The sequence below is a fragment of the Sarcophilus harrisii genome, chromosome X (genome assembly GCF_902635505.1).
Source record: "Sarcophilus harrisii chromosome X, mSarHar1.11, whole genome shotgun sequence".
In the NCBI taxonomy this organism is placed as follows: domain Eukaryota; kingdom Metazoa; phylum Chordata; class Mammalia; order Dasyuromorphia; family Dasyuridae; genus Sarcophilus; species Sarcophilus harrisii.
Genome location: NC_045432.1, coordinates 58682903 through 58703665, shown reverse-complemented (window position 1 = coordinate 58703665; position 20763 = coordinate 58682903). Strand labels below are relative to the sequence as shown.

The window sequence follows — 20763 nt, the reverse complement described above, 5'->3', positions numbered from 1 at the left end:
TTTATCAACCTTAAAGAACCATGTTATTGTTCAGTCATCTCAATCACATCTGATTTTTTCATAACCCTATTTGGAGTTCTCTTGGCAAAGATTGTGGAATAGTTTGCCATTTCCTTCTCCAGTTCATTTTACAGATGAGGAAGCTGAGACGACCAGAGTGAATTGACTCGCCCAAGGTCACACAGTAAGTACATGTCTGAGACTATATTTGAATTCAGGTCTTCCTGATTCTAGGCCCGGTACTCTGTCTACCATGCCACCTAACTACCCCCAAGGAATCATATAAATGGCCGCTGTTTATTACACAATTCATCTTTCAATGAGAAAATTGGCCAAGATGAGTTCCCAAAATCCCCTTTGGGCCTAGATCCAAGAAATGCTAGTATCTAAAGGAGCTGACCCTCTGACAAACTGCATGCTGCAGTTCTTAGGTGACTCATGAACAATTTAATCAATCCAGTTAAAAACAAAATTGATGAACTAGTCCCGGTAGAACAAACAACAACAAAGCCACTTATAGCCTTACCAAGGGCACTATAATGAAAGAAATGGCTCTCACAAGTTCATGCAATGAAAAGACAAGCCACATCAACTCTCTGAGGCTCCAAAAAAAGTCTGGACTCTAGTACAGTTCTTTGAATTCCCACCAAATGCTGGAAAATGGCAATACCACATAGGCCTTCAGCCTTGTACAAGTCAAGCCCGAAGGACAAAACTAAGCAACAGAAAAATATGAGTGATTTTTTCCTTGATGTGTGAGAGAGCAGACAATGCTTGGCTAGAAGTGTATTGAAATTCTCTGTACTCTCTGACCCAGCTCATCCCTGTGCATCACTGCCCAAGAACAACAGAGGAAAAGGTCCCACATAAACCAAATGTTTAAGGAGGCACTCTCTGTGGTAGCAAAGAATTAGAAATAAACTGGTATCTATCAATTAGGGAATAGCTGAATAAGCTGCGATATATATAAATACAATGAAATATTATTGTGATCCCAGTCCCAGTGGTGGGATTAAGTGAAGTTGACAGATGCAGCAACAGCTTTGGAAACTCTCAAGTCAGAGATTGTAAGGGAACTTGGCAACTAATCAAAAAGCAATTACAAGGTACCCTGCACTAACACTGAATGCAGGACAAGATGCTGTTTGGCAACTCCATTGCTTATACCCACTTCTGTGTCACAGTTCAAGGGCAGAGAGGAACATTTTTGGTCAAGAGAGAAGGGGAGAAAGAGCCAAGATGGCAGAGTAAAGGCGGGGACTCCCCTGACTTCTGCCAAATTCCTCTCCACAGAACTTTAAAATAACACCTCAAAATGAATTCTGAGCAGCAGAAACAACAAAAGGACAAAGTGAAACAATTTCCTGATCCAAAATAACTTAGGTCAATAGGAAAGTTTTCTCCACTGGAGTTACAGAGGAGTACAATCCAGTGCAAGTGGTATCACATTCAATTAAGGGCCATGGAAACAGATTAAAAATAAATTGCCAACCAAATTATCTAATCCCGAAAAATGAGTGGGTTAAAGAACAAATTGTAGAAAAAAATCTTCATTAAAGATAATGATAACAAATGAGACAACATATCAAAATTTATGGGATATAGTCAAAACAGTATTTCTGGGAAATTTTATATCTCTAAATGCTTACATCAATAAAATAGAGTAAGAACAGATCAATAAATTGGCCATGCAACTGAAAAAAAAATAGAAAAAAGAACAAAATTTAAATTCCCAATTAAATACCAATTGAAAGTTCTGAAAATCAAAGGACAGATTAATAAAATTGAAAGTAAAAAACCATAGAACTAATAAATATAACTAAGCGATAGTTTATGAAAAAACTAATAAAATAATCATTGGTCAATTTGACTTTTAAAAAAGAAAAAAATCAAATTGCCACTATCAAAAATGAAAAGAGTGAATTCACCACAAATTAAAAGGTAATTAAAGCAATTATTAGGAGTTATTTTGACCAATTATAGGCCAATAAATCCAACAATCTAAGCAAAATGGATAAATATTTACAAAAATAAAAATTGTTGAGATTAATGGAAGAAGACCTAGAATACTTAAATAACCCTATCTTAGAAAAAGAAATTGAACAAATCATCAATGAACTCCCTGAGGAAAAAAAACTCCAGGGTCAGATAGATTCACAAGTGAATTCTACCAAACATTTAAAAGACAATTAATTCCATTACTGATTAAACTATTTGGGAAAACAGGCAAAGAATTTCTATCAAATTCCTTTTATGACACAGGGAGATACCTAAACCAGGAAGAGCAAAAACAGAAAGAATACTATAGACCAATTTCTTTAATGAATAGTGATACAAAAATTTTTAATAAAATAATAGCAAAAATGACAATTCTACCAAAATTAATTTGCTTATTCAATGCCATACCAATTAAACTAGAAAAGAAGTATTTTAGAACTAGAAAAAATAATAACAAAACTCATCTAAAAGAACAAACTATCAAGAATATCAAGGGAACTGACTAAAAAATGTGAAGAAATGTGGCTCAAATGCATCAGATCTCAAACTGTATTATACAGTAGTAAATCAACAAAACAATGATACTGGCTAAAGAATAGAATGGTGGATCAGTGGAATAGATATAGGTATATGGTGCACAGTAGTAAATGACCATCGGAATCTAGTGTTTGATAATTCAAAAACCTAAGTTTTTAAGATAAGCTCTATTTGACAAAAACTGTTGGGAAAACTGAAAAAAAAAATTACAGCAGAAACTAGTATATACCAACATCTTACACCACATACCAAGATATGGTCAAAATAGGTACAGGATTTAGACCTAAAGTGTGATACAATGAACAAATTAAGAGAGCAAAGAATAGTTTACCCATCAGATCTATGTGAAAAAGGAAGAATTTATTATCAAGCAAGAGATTGAAAGCATTGTAAGATATAAAATAGATAATTTTGATTATAATAAATTAGAAAGGGTTTATACAAACAAACCCAATGCAACCAAGATTAGAAGGAAAGCAGAAATATGGGTAAAATTTTTAACAGAAAGTACTTCTGATAAAAAGCCTCATTTCTCAAAGAAATAGATAACTGAGTAAATTTATAAGAACACAAATCATTTGCCAATTGATATATGATCAAAGAATATGAACAGATAGTTTTCAGATAAAGAAATCAAAGTTGTCCAATGAGGTGATTCAGGTTAATTCCAATATACTTGTGAAGGAGAGAGACATCTGCATCCAGAAAAAGGAGTGTGGGACTCAATAGAGATTACAACATAATATTTTTTTTACCATTTTTGTGGTACTTTGCTTTTTTTCTTTCTCATTTCTTTTCCTTTTTGATCTGATTTTACTTGTGTAACATGATAAATGTGAAAATATGAAGAGAAAAAAATGCATATGTTCAACATACAATGGATTATTTGCTATCTAGAGGAGGGGATGAGGGAACAGAGGGAGAAAATTTGGAACACAAGGTTTTGCAAAGGTGGATGTTGAAAATTATTTTTGCATGCATTTTAAAAATAAAAAGCTATATTAAAAAAGAAACCCAAGTTATCTGTAGTGAAATTTTAAAATGCTCTAAATTGCTACTGATTAGAGAAATGCAAATTAAAAACTACTCTGAGGCACCACTTCATACCTATCAGATTGGCTAATGTGATAGAAAAGGAAAATGAGACAAGCTGGAGGGGATGTGTGAAAATTGGGACTCTAATGCACCAAAATGGGACACCAACTAATGTTGCTGGAGTTGTGAACTGATCTAACTATTCTGGAGAGCAATCTGGAGCTAAGCCCAAAGGGCTATAAAACTGTGAATACCCTTTAATCCAACAATACCACTACTAGATCTGTATTCAAAAGATATCAAAAAAAAAAAAAAAAAAAAGGAAAAGGACCTACTCGTACAAAAATAATTATAGACTTTCAATGGTAGCAAAAAAAAATTGGAAATTAGGGATTATCCATCGATTGGGAAACAGCTGAACAAGTTGTGATGTATGATTGTAATGGAATATCATTATGCTATAAGAAATGAGAAGTAAGATAATTTCAGAAAAACCTGGACTTTATGTAGAATGGTACAAAGTGACATGAGAAGAAGCAGGAGAACAAAGTGCACAGTAATAGCAATGTTATATGATGATCAATTGTGAGTGACTTAGCTATTCTCAGCAATACAATGATCTAGACAATTCCAAAGGTCTCATGGAGAAAAATGCTATCCACATCTAGAGAAAGAATTGAGGGAGTCTGGATGCAAATCGAAGCCTATATTTTCACTTTAATTTTTTTCGTGGTATTTTTTTTCTTTTGGTTGGTTTCTTCTTTCACAACAGAATTAACACAGAAATACGTTTTATGGGATTGCACATATATAACCTATAGGGAGAGGGGAATTGAGGGAGGTAGGAAAAATTTGGAACTTGAAATTTGTAAATTAATGCTAAAATGTGTTTTTACATGTAATTAGTAAAAAGTTCAATATAACAAACATTCCTGACTTACTCCAGAGAATGAAACCAACTTCTGTCCTCTTAGTAAATAATGGATTAAAAGTGAAGAATGAGGCATGCACTGTCAGTCATGGTTAATAGGGCAATTTTTTTTTCTTAACTGTTCCTTCATACACAACAAAGGAGAAATAATTGGGAAGTTATAGTGATTTAAAAAAACACAATAAATTTTTTAAGGGAAGCATAGTGTTCAAAAAGAATTCAGAATTCTAACAGTCAAATGCTCCAAAATAACATAGTCAAATATTAGAATTTTGATATTTGTAATTAAGCAACATCTATTTGTGTTCCCGTAGCCAAATAAAAGCACTTACATCTTACAATGCCTTTCTTTGGCCCCTAAGGACATGCCAAAATGAGGGAAGGAAAGGAATAGATGAAAGTAATAACAAAGAAATTAAATGATTAATGAATGTTCATGACCCTGTAATGTGTCCCCATTTCAATGGAAAACCAGACATTTCTTCCTGCTACACCCTTTCATCTCTTGGTACCCCACATCCAAGGTCAATTTCAAAATGCAAAGTGTTCATTTAAACTTTTGCCCTTTGATTCCTCTTGAATAACAGGTTCTTTAACCAAAAAGGACATATGTGGTTAACCTAACAGATTAGCTCTCAAGATTCCCTAATTTCTTCCTAGCAGAATGCTTGATCTGGAGTCCAAGAACCTAAATTTGAATTCTGGCTCTGCCACTTACCTCTTTTGCAACACTGAGCAACTCCCTTCATTTCTCCTAGTTTGGGATTCCTAATTTATAAGGGGACAGGGTTTGGCTCCATGACCCTGAACTGTAAAGAGTCTCTTTAAGAGAGAGACTATTTCCCAGGTCTCTTTGATCCCTACTCCACTACCAGAATAGATACAGGTCTTTATCATCTCCCATGCTAACAATGTCAACTTAGAATAATAAAATAGAAAGTGAAAATAAAAAATCCAGCCAAAGGACAATGGAGAGAAGCATGGTGAGGGCTGGGATGCTGCAGCTTATATCCAGTGATAACCTCAACTCAAAAAGTGGCAGAAGAAACATGAGGGAAGAAGAAATGAAGGTTTACAAAAGGAGGTGGGCTAGTCATGGGATACGAGGCAGGGTTAGCACATGTATGGCTCAGTGCTTAACATTTATAAATTTATAAATAAAAAACATTTAACAATCCAAGCTGTCAGCTGTAGTCTTTCATAGAGCAGTTATACAGGAGCACAGAGAAGAGTCCACGAGGATGAGAAGTGAATGGGCCTCATTTGGTACCAGTGAAGGGTTGAAGGGCTTTCCAATGCACTGAGGTGCTGACGGAGAAGGCCACACAAAGCATCCCTGATGTCTGAGTCCTTCTCTTTTCTTCTATGAGAGAAATGTCCTCTTGCATTATTTTTTCAATTTCGTCTGTGTGTAACTCTTGATAAGGTCAATAAGGTGGCTAATGGTATTTAAGACCTGACCTTGGACTTTCCTTAAAGGTTCAAGTATTGATTACAGTATGGGGATAGGAGTGTATTAATGATTAGAGGCTAACTTAGAAGGTCAAGTTTGCAAGTGACTCATTAGTGAACCATGGCAAACTCACTCCGCCTTTCCTTTTTAATACTGCACACAGAATTCCATCAAAGTCGGGACATTTCAGAGCCAGAAGGAGTTGAGAGATCACCAAGTCCCTCTTTTTTTTCAGACCACAGACCCATTTTTTAAGCAGGGCTGTGAGTAGAAAAGGCATTAGGGACCGAGTAATCCAATGAGTAGCTCTCCTCCCCCCCCAAAAAAAAGCACAAGTCTGGAAAGCAGTGACCTCACCCTGATTTTAGTTCATCAGTCAACTTGAATTTCACCAAAGAAATATTTGTATCAATAAGACCATGATGCCCTCCTCTCATTCATCCATTCCACAAATTTCCACCAAGCTCCCCTCCAGGGCATAGGGCATGCTAAATAAGGACCCGAACAAGCCAGTCTGTGCTTTCTTTGTCAATATCAGTATTTTTAAGTTTGGGGCCAGTCTAAGCTACAGGAACTTTGGCTAAAGACCAAGTCAGCAGGGCAGTCATGACTACAGTAGCCTCTCCCCCAGCCCAGCACTTTCTGGGAGTCTGTCTGACCATCCCCCCTTTCTACTATACTTACATATCGGGACCAAGACAGACAGCTGCCTTCAAAGACCCAGAGGTCTGACATTTGGAAAAGAAATAATAAGGCAGTGATAACAGAAAAAAACACTATCCTGCTCTACTGACATGAGTAATGCCTTTCACCCTTTTCTTTCAGTCCTATTCAACTGCACAGACATTCACTAAGTCCTTACTCATGTACCAGGTATTGTGCCAGGCACAAGAGAAACACCAATATGAGAAAGGTCTAGAGTGCCCATTTCTGTTAAATTTAGAATTTCAGAAGTCTAATTAGATTTTAAGCTCAACAAACACCTCCTATCTCAAAGCTAAAGATAGGCAAGGAAACACTGCCAGATGAAAGCATAAGAAAAGTATGGGATGGAAAACAGACCCCTTTAAAATGGACATACAATGGGTACTACCCTCTTGGGTTACAGGATTAACAGAGCAAAGATTTAGAGTTATAAGGGAGTTTCAAGGCCACTGAACCCAACCTTCTCATTTTACACATCAGGAAACTAAGGGGAAGAGAGCTGAGATGACTTGCCCAAGGTCACACAGCTAGGAAGTGACCAGATGGGACTTCAATCCTGTTCTTTCTCACAGCAAGTTTGCAGCATTGTCTCCACAACTCAGGAAAATTGCTGTGATGTTCATCCTAAGATGATGAGCTGGCTCTTCACCAGCTCATTGTAGAACTTAGAATTGAAATCAGAAATCACCAAATTCTAGGCCCAGGGCCCAATCGGCATATTTGGCAAATCACTCAAAAGATTCATACCACAAGGAAAGATGCCTTAATACACAACAGAGGTCACACAATTAAAATTTCAGATAATGTCCTGCCCCCCAAATCCCAATTTTTAAACAAGCTTAATGGTAAGAAAAAAAACCATGACTCAGAAAATTCAACTCTTTCCTACTTGCCATATCCAAAGGTTTTTTTTTAATCTCAGTTCTCACCTTCCTTGATCTTTCTGCAGCATTAATCAGTACACACTATCCCTTTCTCTCTGAAACTCTACTCCTTTCCTCTTGCAGAGCAGCTAAAAATTGGCCATATGTACATGCCAAAGACAGTTATGTGCCTAATCTTGGGAAAGAGATGAACTTGTCCTCTGACCTTGGTTTTTATGCATGGATGACAGACACAAAACATCTTGGGTCCCCTCAAGAAGGCTTTTGTAACATAGCATTCCCATAAGGAAATTAATCAGAAAAATTAAGAAATTTTTAATGTCAAGATAGAGTTTCTGACAGACCCCATCCCCTCCTGCCCCTGAAGAACATTAAGTCAAGGAATAAAAAAATATTCATGCTTTCTGGCATTAGCTAGTGGTGGCTGTTCTGTATCCTGAAAAGCCTGGCCCCTGGAAGGAGTCTCCTTTTGGAAAGGAAATACTTTTTACCATCAAGGCTCTCCCTATGGGACTGAAAACCTCTGAGAGTTGCATCCCCTTGTCCAATAGCTAGCTGTAGAAGGATTTATCTTTCTTAAAAGGCTATTGCATGAGATGAACCAAATCAGTTCCAATGGAGCAATAATGAACTGAACCAGCTACATATACCCAGCGAAAGAACTCTAGGAGATGACTAAGAACCATTACATAGAATTCCCAATCCCTCTATTTTTGCCCACCTGCATTTTGGATTTCTTTCATGGGCTAATTGTACAATATTTCAGAGTCCGATTCTTTTTGTACAGCAAAATAAAGATTTGATCATGTATGCTTATTGTGTATCTAATTTATACTTTAATATATTTAACATCTACTGGTCATCCTGCCATCTAGGGGAGGGGGTGGGGGGAAAGAGGGGAAAAATTGGAACAAAAGGTTTGGCAATTGTCAATGCTGTAAAATTACCCATGCATATAACTTGTAAATAAAAAGCTATTTAAAAAAAAAAAAAGGCTATTGCAAAAGGCCTTTGAGCTTTAAGTCACAAGAGAGAGAGGCCAACTCGATCTTTCTCTTACAAAGAAAGCAAGAAGCAGAAAGACTTCGCACACCCTCTCACTGAAATGATATCTAGCAGTGGCCACAGAGCCAGTGGGACAGCAGCCATGTGAGATCAACAGAGGACTTGGCTAGACTGGGCAAATGAAGAAGGGACCAATGGATACAGACTAGAAAAAGCTCCAATCCCACCTGCAATACATGGATTTCCCCCATTGATGTGATAGGCCTGTCTTTCGCTACTGGATTCAGGGGCAAATTCAATTTATATCCTCATCTGTCTGCAATAAATAAGTTTAAATTAAAAAGCAACTGATTACAGGAAGACATTTGGCGAAACTGTTATTAAGGGCAATCCATTTCAACATTATACCAATAAGTTTGCTACTCAGCAACCAGCCAAGCAACATGACCTCAAGAATTTTCAATATTATGTTGAATTATCAATTACATTTTTTGGGTCCAGGTCTGTGATTTCATCAGTATAGGAGAATTCCTGCTATGGAAATGCCTTCCACCAACCCAGGTCACCATCTTGCCTGTGGTGTCAGTCTCCTAAAGGTCTGGTGGAATTCAACAATTACTGCCAAAGGATGGTGCTCTAAGCAACGTTCGATAGCATCCGCTTCTACCTGGAAAACAAGCTAGCAGCAACTTTTGTTCTCTGTACTGAGAATGACACAAGGCAAGACAAGTTGTTCTCCTGCCTCCTCTGCCAAGAAGTGGCATTAGCCTGACATTTAATTACAATGGCTGCTATTTTCTAAGAGCCTCAAAAGTCAGATCAAGAACTATCAGACCCAAGCAGAGTTAATTAACAGATGCCACTCTCAAATCTACACTAATAGGGGGAATGCAAAAATTGGGCCAATACATTAAAACGCTTCTGAGAAGGATTGGGCCACCTGGTCGCAAACCCAGGGAAGATAAATTTGTACCTGCTGAGCTCAAAAGGAATGAATGCAAGGGAAAGAATGCTACCGTTATGGCCAAAGACTTGAGGTCAAGTCCCAGCTCTGTGCTTTTACAATCTGAGTGATTGACTACCTTGACAAAGTCACTGAAGCCCTCTAGCCTCCTCAATTGGAAAACTGGAGACTAGATTAGATGAGTTCTAAAGTTCCTTTTATCTAACTAAATAATCTGCTAAGATAGGAAAGTATAATTTTTGTTTTTAAAAGTTCATAAATTTCTATATTGAAATCTCGCTCTAGATACTAAAAAAAGAGAGTAAGATGCCATAAAAACAGGCCAAAAATGTTGGAAGCTTTTAACTCATAGTAGTGAGGCATGGATACCTAAAAGACACTCTCAGAAAACAGAGGTGTGAGGGGAGGCCTGGTATCCAAGCACTAACAGCTCAGGGAAGACACCCTCAGAAGCTTGCACATGACAGGACAAATTTTGTTTGGCAGAAGCCATCTGTGAAATTATCCAATAAGATCTGACTAGGTGACCCTACATAAGTCCCTTAACATCTCAAGGCCATAGATACCTCAATAAGATGTCTTAAAGCTCTCATGCTGCCTGAGGACTCTGGAGTCATTATGTGGAATAACAAATACCAGAGGAAGACAACATGAAATGGAAGGTATCAAAGGGCCAGGAAACAGAAAAGTATGGAATGGTGGCATTGGCAAGGACCTTGGAGGTTGTCATCCACAGCCCATTTCACAGATGAGGAAGCTGAGCACCGGGAGGGGTTTTGCAAACCTTAAACATTGCCAAGATCCGAGCTGGCATTCTGAAATGACTTCCCCAAGATCACATAGCCTCTTGACTTCAGAAGCCACACCAACATAGGCTGCTTTCCAGAGCCTGCACTACAATGCTAAAGGCAACTCTCATTAAGACTGGATGCAACATGGGGGGGTGCAGGGTCCAAGGTCCAATTATCCCACTGGAGTATCCCAAATACTCCTAGAAGAGGAAGGCTGGCCAGAGTCATTCTTGCAGAAGCTGGTTCTTTTAAGGGGCAGCCCTGGGGTACAAGGCCTAGGTTTGATGTACTGAGAGGCAGATCTCAGCCTCATGCCAGAGAAAACTCCCTTATAAGGGAAATTGTCCCAAAAGGAAGGGGCTGCTGTGGTGGGGGGTGGGGGAGGTTCTGTGGGGAAATAGGCTTCCCCCATCCCTGGAGGGCTCTAAGTAAGGGCTAGATGACCACCTTTGCAAACGTTAGTGCAAAGATTCCTCCAGAAACTTAGCAGAACAAATGATCACTTCAATCTTTTCCAGTTCTCAAGTTGTATGATCCGTCCTTCTGGAGCCCTAGCTTGCTAACTTATCTCTCCTTCGTCAGTCTACCTAGCCCCTTCTGGCTTTACCTGTTCACCCACCCTGACCCAACCTAAACCCTACACTCGATCTGTTCAACAACTTGCCAACAGCTCAGAATCCCTTGTCTCCTTGACTTTGCATTGTATCCATCCTACAGACCATCTCCAGCCTGAGGCAAAACCTGCCAGTGGCCTTCTCTGTTTCTAGGCTCACTCTTCCTTCCTCCAAGGTTTCCTAGTCTAGAGGATCAAAGTGGCACCCAGCTGATCGACCACATCACAAAAACATTCTAGCTAACATTAGCACGACTCTCAGAGTTGCTCAGAAAGCTTTTGATCATGTCTACCTGATTCCCCCATTCACCAGAGAAACTCTTCAAAACTGTTTATTCTCTCTTCAAGCCCCAAAGCCCAAGCCTTTACTCTCTGCAAACTAATTCACCTTCTCTTTTATCAGAAGGAAAGAGGTCATCTGAGACGATCTTCAGCTATTTCTCTACCATCAACCTCAAAATTTCTTGACGTCTTCACTCCATCCATCCTCCTACACTCTCACCTCAAAGTGACGACGTCCTTTCCAGAGGAATCCTTTCTGCTGATCTCCACTTCTCTCTACTGTATCTTCCAGCTCTCTTTCCATTCAAGCCCCTTTCTCCATGTTCAGTTCTTCCCTAACCTAAAAAAAAAACTTTGCCTAGAATTCCCTTGGAGCACTGTCTTCTTTGCTCTTATCTTCCTAATCATACTGACCCCCCCTTGTCCTGCTCCATACCTGGCTGATGAACCCCAGAAACCTGCCTGCTTCCCTGACCCTGCATTGGAACTGCTCTCTCCCAGCTCATCCACAGCCTGCTACTGGCCAAATCCAATGACCTTTTCTTACAAAAACAGGTCCAGAATGTTTGCCTCAACTCAGAAAGGAATCCAAATTGTTGGGTGAATTTGAGAAAAATTGAAGGAAAAAAATGGTGCAAACTTTGCCTATAAAGAGATCAGATTAGCTAATTAAAGTTTCAAGGGCTACAGTCCTAGCCTACAAAATTAAAAAAAAATAAAAGAGCACTACTGAATTCAAAAGAAAGGCCAGTGCCCAAGCTGGGGACAGGGAGCTAAAGTTGGGTTCAGCCCCATTGATCCCTCACGTGTGGATTACCTTGGACTGAGGACAGGCTTGAAGACCAGTCTCTAAGCAGGAAAGTTGAAAAAAACTGGACACGGACTTCCAAAGAACCAGGCTTTCACAGAGATACTCTGTGGGAAATCTTTAAAAATCCCCTAGACTAGATCAGCTCAATGTAAAATGTCAGAGGAGACCAACGTGAGACTGGATTGGCTCTCTCTATCTTTCTGACGATAGCTAATATTGACTGGTAACACCAGGGGCGATTTAATCATGGAATTCATTCCCTTGCCAAGACAGAAGACAATTTTCTGGGCTCAGAATGGAATCCTTGAGCTTAGCCAAGCCAACATGCAGTTCAAGCAAACTAATTCCAACCACTGCACTGTGGCATTTATTATTTCAAGTTAAATCCCTTTAGAGCTTCGAATCACCTAGGAAGTTGAATGGCATTAGTTTCTGAAACTCAACAGTAATTCATGCTTTGTCTTTTTAAGCTTTTGGAAACCGTGACTTGAGTACATTGAGGAAGGAGCATGTTCTCATTTTAGTAGCACACAAGAATGGGAGGCTAGCTTAAAATCCAAATGCCAACAAAGATAGACATTTCCTTTAGTCTATCATGTAAATATTTAGCAGCTACTAAATAGTAGATATTTAGTGTTGAATGCCAGCCAGCTATAGAGGAAGTTCTCTCTACCAATACAAATCACCAAGACGTATGTGCAACTTCTCATTGCAAAGAATCACCAGGAAGACCTGCCATGTCCACAGTTACACAAGCCACTACGTGCCAGAGACAAAACTTGACTTCAGATCTTCCTGACTCCAAGCCTGGCTCCCTATCAAATTTATCATGATATCTCTCAAAAGCACAATGTACTTGTTAATGTATAGTAACTTCATTTTTTAGCTGCTATTCACTTTTATGTATTCATTTGGATGTCAGACCTGAGATTTCATTGACACGGGGAATTCTCAGGATTGAAATTCGTTCCATCAATGCCAATCAGTAATTCTTCTATAACTTATAGTCACAGAGAGTTACATGGACAACTTTGAGATTAAGTGACTTGCCCAGAGTCATACAGCTGCTATATGTCAAAGGCAGGCCTTGAATCTGGTCTTCTTAACTTCAAAGCCAACCCTCTATTTGCTATGCTAGCTTGTCCTAAAGGTTTGTCAAAGAAATAACAAAGTCTATAATTATGTAGTAAAAACCATGGTTGTCTGAATAAGAATCCACATTAACATAATTGAAATGTCTCATGCCACTCCTTATCATAAGTATTTCTAGACTCAAGACACATTATAATAGGAGATGATTTGTCTTCTACCATATATGAGTCAGAAGTTTACATGTTCTAGATGTGTACAACAGGGAAGACCAATAAGGGAACGCTGGACAAAGCTTCCAGGGCTGTTGAGAGGAAAGCTGAAGGGAAGGTCAGATGTGATCAACTCCAGCTCCAAACTTCTCCAAGGAGCCAGTGTCAAGAGTCACCTTCCATCTGGTAATGCCTCAATGATCAAGAGGCTAGGAAATTCTGGAGGGAAAGAAAAGGGAATAGTTCCTTCATCCACAAGGTACGACCATTTCATATTTCTAGAGCCCTTCATTTCATAGTAGCATAAAACTGGAAATGAAGGGGTGTCCATTAATTGAGGAATGGCAACACGAATTATTTTATATGAAGTTTATTGAATACTTCCATGCCATAAGAAATGACAAAGTGAAAAGTTTCAGAAAAAAACTGGGAAGACATCTACGAACTGCCATAGAGTGAAGTGAACTAGGAGAACAAAGACAACATTATAAAGAAAAACAACTTGGGAAATCTTGAGTCCTGCTCAATGACAAACCACAATGTCATTAGACTGAAGATAAAGCATGCCATTTGCCTCCTTCTAGAAAGGTGACAGACTCAGGATGATGAAGGAGACGTGAATTTGTTTGGACATGGTCAACACAGGAGTTTGTTTTCTAACTATGCCTATGTTAAGAGAGTTTATTGTTGTCCAAGGGATTGGAATTCAATGGAGCGAAATGGAAAGAAAATGCCTGCTTAAAATTAATAACTTCATTTTAAATCTTTATAGAACTCTTTAAGGATACAAAGCACTTTTTATATTCATTCTCAAATTTGGGCCTTATCTCAGTTGTGTGAAGAATGTAGTATTGGTTTCATCCCCATTATACAAGGGAAGAAACTAAGGTTCCAAGTGAAAAGAACTTGCTCCAGTTTCCATGGCTAGGAAGAGAGAGCAAATGTTCTTTCTACCTTATGTACTTCACCAGAGGCACCTCCTGAGTTCGCTGGGCAGAATTAAAGCACAAAACCTGAAGCTTGCCTGAATCATCGAGGGGTGTCTGGGGTACTTACGCCACAATCCCAGACAGGTGAAACATTTCTGCGCTGAGGTAGGAAAGGTAGCTATACAAGAAGACAAAGAGGGGCTCGATGACACGGGTGGCCTTGGTAAAGCGAGTGGTAAAGGCAGCGACCATTCCAAACAGGAGACCAATGAAGACTCCTCCAATTCCAACCACAAAGAACTTTCCCATCCCAGCCAAAATGTCCAGTGTCGTGATAGATGGCATTTCACTGAAAGACTGAAATAATTTATATAGCACCTGGAAGAGAAAGGGTTAGAAGAAACTGTCATTAGAAAAGGCTAAAATGATGGCCCACGTCATCCAATTGGATCCAAGCCCAACCAGAAAGTGTGACACAGTGAATAGAATGCTAAACTTGGAATCCAGAGCAAGGTTCAAATATTCCCCTAAGCATTTGCTGTATGAACCTGGGCACGTAATTTCTCAGAGCTTCAGTGTCCTCACAGTGAGTCTCAAAGCACTATCTAAATATCAGCAGTTATTATACACAACTTCTCAAACTTCAGGTTTCCCCAAAAAAATCTGAGCTTCACCCTCGGTTCTCAGGACTCTTCTCTTCTGAAACCCTTCAGTGTTTACTGTGCCATTACTTTGTTCACTTATCCATGACTCGAGCAGAGAGACTACCCCTACAGCAGCTCACTGTGGGGGTATTGTTTGGCCACTGGTGGACTGAATCTAGTTTCTGGAATTCTCTAGTTCCCTTTAAGGTAGAAGCCAAGCTGGCTCATCAGCTGAGACAGCCCAGGCAAACAACAATACTCACAACAATCACAGCATCATTGAGGAGAGACTCTCCAAAAACCAAAATGTGAAGCTTCTCATTCACATGCATCTCTGCAAACACGGACAGCACAGCCACGGGATCCACAGCGGCAATCAGGGTCCCAAACCAGAGGTTATGGAGCAAGGACACATCACGCAGGCTGAAGTATTCCACCTGGCAGATACCATAGAGGGAAAGGCCGATCCCAAGCACATTCCACAGAGTGCCCACAACAGCGTACAGAAGGATGGTGCCAATGTTCTCAAAAAAGGGCCGGCTGGGCATAAAGTAGCCCGCGTCAAGGACAATAGGGGGGAGCAAGTAGAGAAAGAATATGTCGCTGTCCATGACAGGTGGGGATTTATCATTTAAGCCATAAATGATGCCTCCCATGACGAGCCCCACAAAAATTAACAAGCAGCTTTCTGGAACAACTGAGGGCAGTTTGCCGTAAAGGTGAAACCCTGAAAGAGAAAAAAACGATGGGGACGGTTGATGAGAGTGTGGCATCTCTCTTCTGAGTAACTTCTTTTTGGAGAGACAGAGTGTGATTTGGAGAGACAGAAGATCTCTGAAACCCAGCTCTGACACTTTCCAACTATGTGACTTTGAGGACAAGGCAATTAACATCTCTGAGCCTCAGTTTCCCCATCTGTAAGATTGAGACAATAACATTTATGCTACCTTCCCTCACAGGGTTGATGTCATATGATTTGAATTAGTTACCCCTCCTCCCCCAGACCTGTGATTTCACTGATATGGTGAACACCCACAGCAAAAACTCCCTTCACTGCTACCAAACAGTAACTCCTCTATAAGAATGTTAGAGTTGCCTGAAAAATTGAGAGACTGGCCATAGTCACGGCTAGGATATGTCATAGGTGGAATTTGAACTCCAGTCTTCCTGATTCCAAGGCCAGCCCTCAATACACAATACCATGCAGTCACTCAAAAGAAAAATAACTTCACTACATCAAGAAGTTGTAGTTTTGTCAGCATAGAAACTCTCCACTGATTCAGATTGCAACCCCTCTAGAATTTTATATTTGACAAAGTCCCACAATTCATCCCAAAGCTGCCAGCCTGGTGACAAGCTTTCCAAAATTAGTCTGGCTGGTCCTAGAGCCAGAGACCAGCTATGAAAAGGTTGACATGGGATCCATGTAGCCTGGTAGGACCTGTTGGCATAACCTTAAAGAACCCAAGGTCACTCCTACTATAAAGTAGGGCTCTGTACATAGTAAAATGCCATGAAAAGGGCTTTATTGTTCCATAGTTCAGCATCATCAACGAGCGTCACAATTTACCAAAAAAAAAAAAAGAAAGGGTTCGATTTCAGATGTCCCAGTTTCATAATGATGTAGTTAAGATTCAGAGGCACAGACAAAGGGATTTTTCCTCTCTGGTGAAGACAATGTTGACTCATAAACCCTATCCAGCTAACATCAGCAGGATTATTCATATGTATCCACTGAATTCTTCATAAAGGGATATAGACATTTTGAAACATGAAATGATATAATTATCAGCTTGCAATATTTCTACTGGTCCTTGTCATCAGAATGAAAAGAAATTTAGTGGCAGTGGGTCTTAATAACCTGAAAAGGCACAGTACTATGCTGGAGGTTAGAGTTAAGACTGGCATTCAATTCTTATTTAAAATAGATTTAGAAGGAACCTCAGATGTCATCTAGTCCATGTCACCTCCACCACCTTCCATCTATAATATGAGAGGATTAAGGCATGGTCAGGAGAAGAAACTTGTCCAAGGCCATACAACTGGTTAATGGCAAAACCAGATTTAGAACGTGGGTCTCCTGATTCTCTGTCACTCCATTCCTCTCCTCTGTTATGGGCTCTCCTCTGGGGGCTTTCCTCCACTGAGCCAGCGAAAGGCAGGCATCTCATATGCGGGCCCCTTGCAATGGTTCTTGATCTGCCCCATGCACAGACCCCCATCATTTAGAGCTTTCCTTGGCACATATCCAATCATGTACTTGCTTAGATGGTATCCTATCCTACAGAAGTCTAATCTCTCCTGTAACACTGGAAACCCTTTTACCCTTCCTGAAGCACCAGATGCCCTTGAGTAGAGCGTTGAGTGGGTCCATGAGACATCATTAAAGAAGGAAGATCCGAGAAGCAGTCCAACAGACCCCATCTGAGAAGCACCTCCCTAGGCAATGCAGCTGCAAAGTAACTAGAAGGGAGCCACTGCTCCCCAGGAGAAATTTACTGAGGTCACTCCAAGGATGTGTCAGTCACATGATCTATATCTGGGACTGTGTTAGAGCAGGCCCATCTAGAAATGCAGGGATGGATACTTTCTTCAAATTCCTCCTAGGTTCATAATTCCAATGTTACAATCTCATCCAGGCACTGAAATCAGCATTTACAGTGTAGACAATAAGTATCAGGAAAGCCCTATAGGCACCAAGCTTCAGAAGTACAATCTCTCCCACTAACACTGCCAAATGCTTTTGCACCCATGTCTTCGAGCTCTGGGCAGTGAGGCAGCCGGGGCAGGGGCCATGACCCAAACCAGTTTGTTTATACACATGAGGAAAGCGAGGTTCAGGGATTGGGACTGCCCTCGCCCATAACGTTGGCAAGCTCATTTACTGAAGCAGCAGTATTTGCAAGGGCCTTTTTTTTTTAACTAAAGACCCTGCATGGCACAGCAAAGTCATTTTCAATAAATGTGGACTAGAACCACTTCTCTAAGTGACTGTTCTTTGTCTCCCAGCCAAGAGAAATTGTCCCAAAGACTCCAATAGACAAAATCTCAACCCAGTGCCTCTCCACGTTCTGCAGACATTTCCTGGGTAACCACTGCATGTAAGACCTAAGGTTACAAAGAGACAGCCCACCAGGCCCAACTTCTTATGAAGCTGTTGATATGTTTTGACACAAAAAAAGGCCATACAACTGATAAAATGTAGCTCCTTCCATTCTTTGCTGAGGTGTGGGAGTATGGGTGCAAAGCACTGCATATGCTATCCTACCTTCTATCAACTGAGCACTTCTTAGTTTTCTTAAGCTTTAGAATAACTTATTTAAAAAGACAGTTTTGAAAGTCTCACAAAGAAATGTGAAGACCCTTCTTAAGAGGCATCAAAGATAGTCCCAGTAAATAAAACTCTTGATCACAGTATATTTTGGCTTGGTGCATCCAGTTCTAGATTTGCCATGAATTGAAGTGGGGTGAAACCCTGCCTCTGATACACACTTCACTGTGTGCTCCATCTGATCTAGAGCTGGAAGAGAATTTGCAGCCCAGCCCCTCTCACTTTACAGCTCAGGAAACTGAGGCCTGGACACTTATCCAAAATCATCCATGAAGTAGCAGAGGTCAAATCTAAGACCTCTTAGGACACCTCAGTGTCCTTTCTATTGTATCTGCCTGAGTTTCCTATCTATAAAACAGAAATAATAATGGTCCTTTAAGTCTCATAGGGTTCTTGTGTGAATCCAATGAGACTATGTATGTAAAGCTGACTACAAACCTTAAAGCACGACATACATGTCAGTGTTGACTCCTCAAGGATTTGGGAGAGTCCCTACAAGCCAAAGATTGAAATGTGAATGCAGACACACTTCTAATACTAGAGTACTGTTTTCCCCGATGCCCGAGCAGGTCTCAGCATCTTGCTTTCAACACTCGTCAGACAAATACAGAGAAATGTCTAGGAGCTGGGGGTAGCTCATTCAGAGGGGCATTAAGTGAGGGCAGACCTGGAAGAGTCCTGAGCCTTCTGGTCCCCTCCAGGGAAACCCCTCCCCAGGGCTGCAGCTCCTACCACCACTCTGGGGTGCTCCTCACTTCTACTCTCTATGCCTCAAGAGGACAGGCTGGTGCCCAGAAAGGGCCCTGCGAGGGCTGAGCAAGTCTAGGTTTCCCAACTCACCAATTTTAGCCAATGAGGCCAGCATGATCCACAGTGTGATCTCGAAGGGCAGCTGCACGTGCTGGTAATCCAGGGAGAAGAAGAGTGGGTGTATGGGCTCTGAGCCCTTGGTGTCAGTGGGGCTGCCCGAGGGTCCCTGACCGCTGACGTGGTCAGGGCCTTCCTGGAGTCCCCAGTCACTATCACCATCTGTCTTGCCCAAGGAGTCCCGGCCACTGCCAGTGCTCTGGACCTCCTGGGGTCCCCAGCCACTGCCAGAGGCTGGTTCTCCTTGTGGTTCCCAGAAGCTGCCAATACCTTGGTCAGGGCTACCTGGGGGTCCCCAGGGCACAGCATCACTGCTGACCTGAGAGGCAGTCAGGAACAGGGTGCAGATCACAGCCAGCCCCACGCCCATGGCAGAGCACTTTGCCCTAACTCAGCCTAGTCTGCTCAACCTTCCAACTCCCAGCTGGCTCAGGTCCTGAGCCACAGCTTCTAGTCTCCGCCTCTGCTCTCAGAAGCCTCAGGCCAGATGCGCCCTAGTCTCTGTGACTGCACCAGTGGGGCTGCAGAGGGATAGGGGTGGGAAGAGGGAATAGGAGGAGGGAATGGGGGAGGTGGAGAGGGAGCAGGGACCAGAAGGCTGGGGCACTAGCTCTCTTGGGAGGGCAAACTTTTGGGAGCCTGTTGGGCTTCCCACAGAATCTCATTTCCTGCCAGAGCTCACCAGTTACAATTCACAGCACCCCAGGTTTGGAAGGGACCTCAAAGACCACGTACACAGGCATTCCTGACCATTCCATTTTTAGAAAGCTCTGACTGCTGGGAAGTGCTAGCATCAAGCAGAAGCCTGCCTCCTTGCTCCCCATTCTGTTGTTGAGTCAAGATTAGAGGCTCCGGGAATAAAAGCTGAAAGGTGCATTAGGGACTATCTGATTCCGCCTTCTCACTATTCAGAGAAAGCAATTGAGGCTTAAGGATATTAGGTGCAACTATGAGAGGCCTATTTTGAACCCAGAGCTGAGTGCAGGACTCTCTAATCCTGTCCTGCCTCTCTCACCTTAACAGCCTAAGAGTAGACAGGTCAGGTCTTAGAGGTTTCCACCATCTCTTTGTGGGTTCTGGGGCTTTTGGTGGCCACACTCTCACTTCCAGACCCTGTCCCTGCCCAGCACTCATTCAAAGGTGTGTATGGCCTACCACTAGAATAACAAACCATTGTCCCATCTGCATTGTTATTCTCATTTTTCAGAAAAGGAAACTGAGGCCCAGAAAAGCTAACTGACTCCCTCGGGAGGGAGGGAGGGGTGGCAAACCTTGGCAAATGTGCATTCCAGAATAGAGCAGGGCAGAGCAATCTTTCAGCATTACAGATCCAGTGTGTCATCCTTCAACGAGGGCCCTCCAAGGGACCCTGGACAAATGATACATTTTCATTTCCTTTTCAAGAGATCCAGACGGGCTAGAAGTGAGATGAAGCTGGACATACAAAGCGAGGTGATGGCAATTCTGCTTGCCAGAGGATCTCTTTTCATCTTTGATTTCTCTCACCTTGAGGGAGGAAGTCAAGTGTGTTTGTATTTTCCAATTATCCAGCTCATTCACTTATGCCCCCTGGCTCCAGGGGCACTAGAAATGAACAACGTGGAGAAAATGCTCAATAGCTAAGGCAAGCTGAAGAGACCATGCACATGTGTGTCACAGGCAGAACCGAGAGACCTGGGGTC

The 20763-nt window shown here is 41.3% G+C and overlaps 1 protein-coding gene across 2 annotated transcripts in view; it reads right to left on the bottom strand.

Annotated features, from left to right (window-relative positions):
• Positions 1-19614, bottom strand: part of LOC100927725 (sodium/hydrogen exchanger 2-like) — a 96963-nt gene extending 77349 nt beyond the window's left edge. The window contains exons 1-3 of one of the 2 annotated variants that reach the window (XM_031944290.1): positions 19055-19614; positions 15147-15610; positions 14367-14617 (exon numbers count right to left, since the gene is read on the bottom strand). In XM_031944290.1, coding sequence (XP_031800150.1) covers positions 14367-14617; positions 15147-15610; positions 19055-19451 — 1112 coding nt within the window. In that variant the 5' untranslated portion in view covers positions 19452-19614. The remainder of the gene's footprint in view (positions 1-14366; positions 14618-15146; positions 15611-19054) is intronic. The other variant, XM_031944291.1, reaches the window with a different exon arrangement.
• Between the last annotated feature and the right edge of the window lie 1149 nt (positions 19615-20763).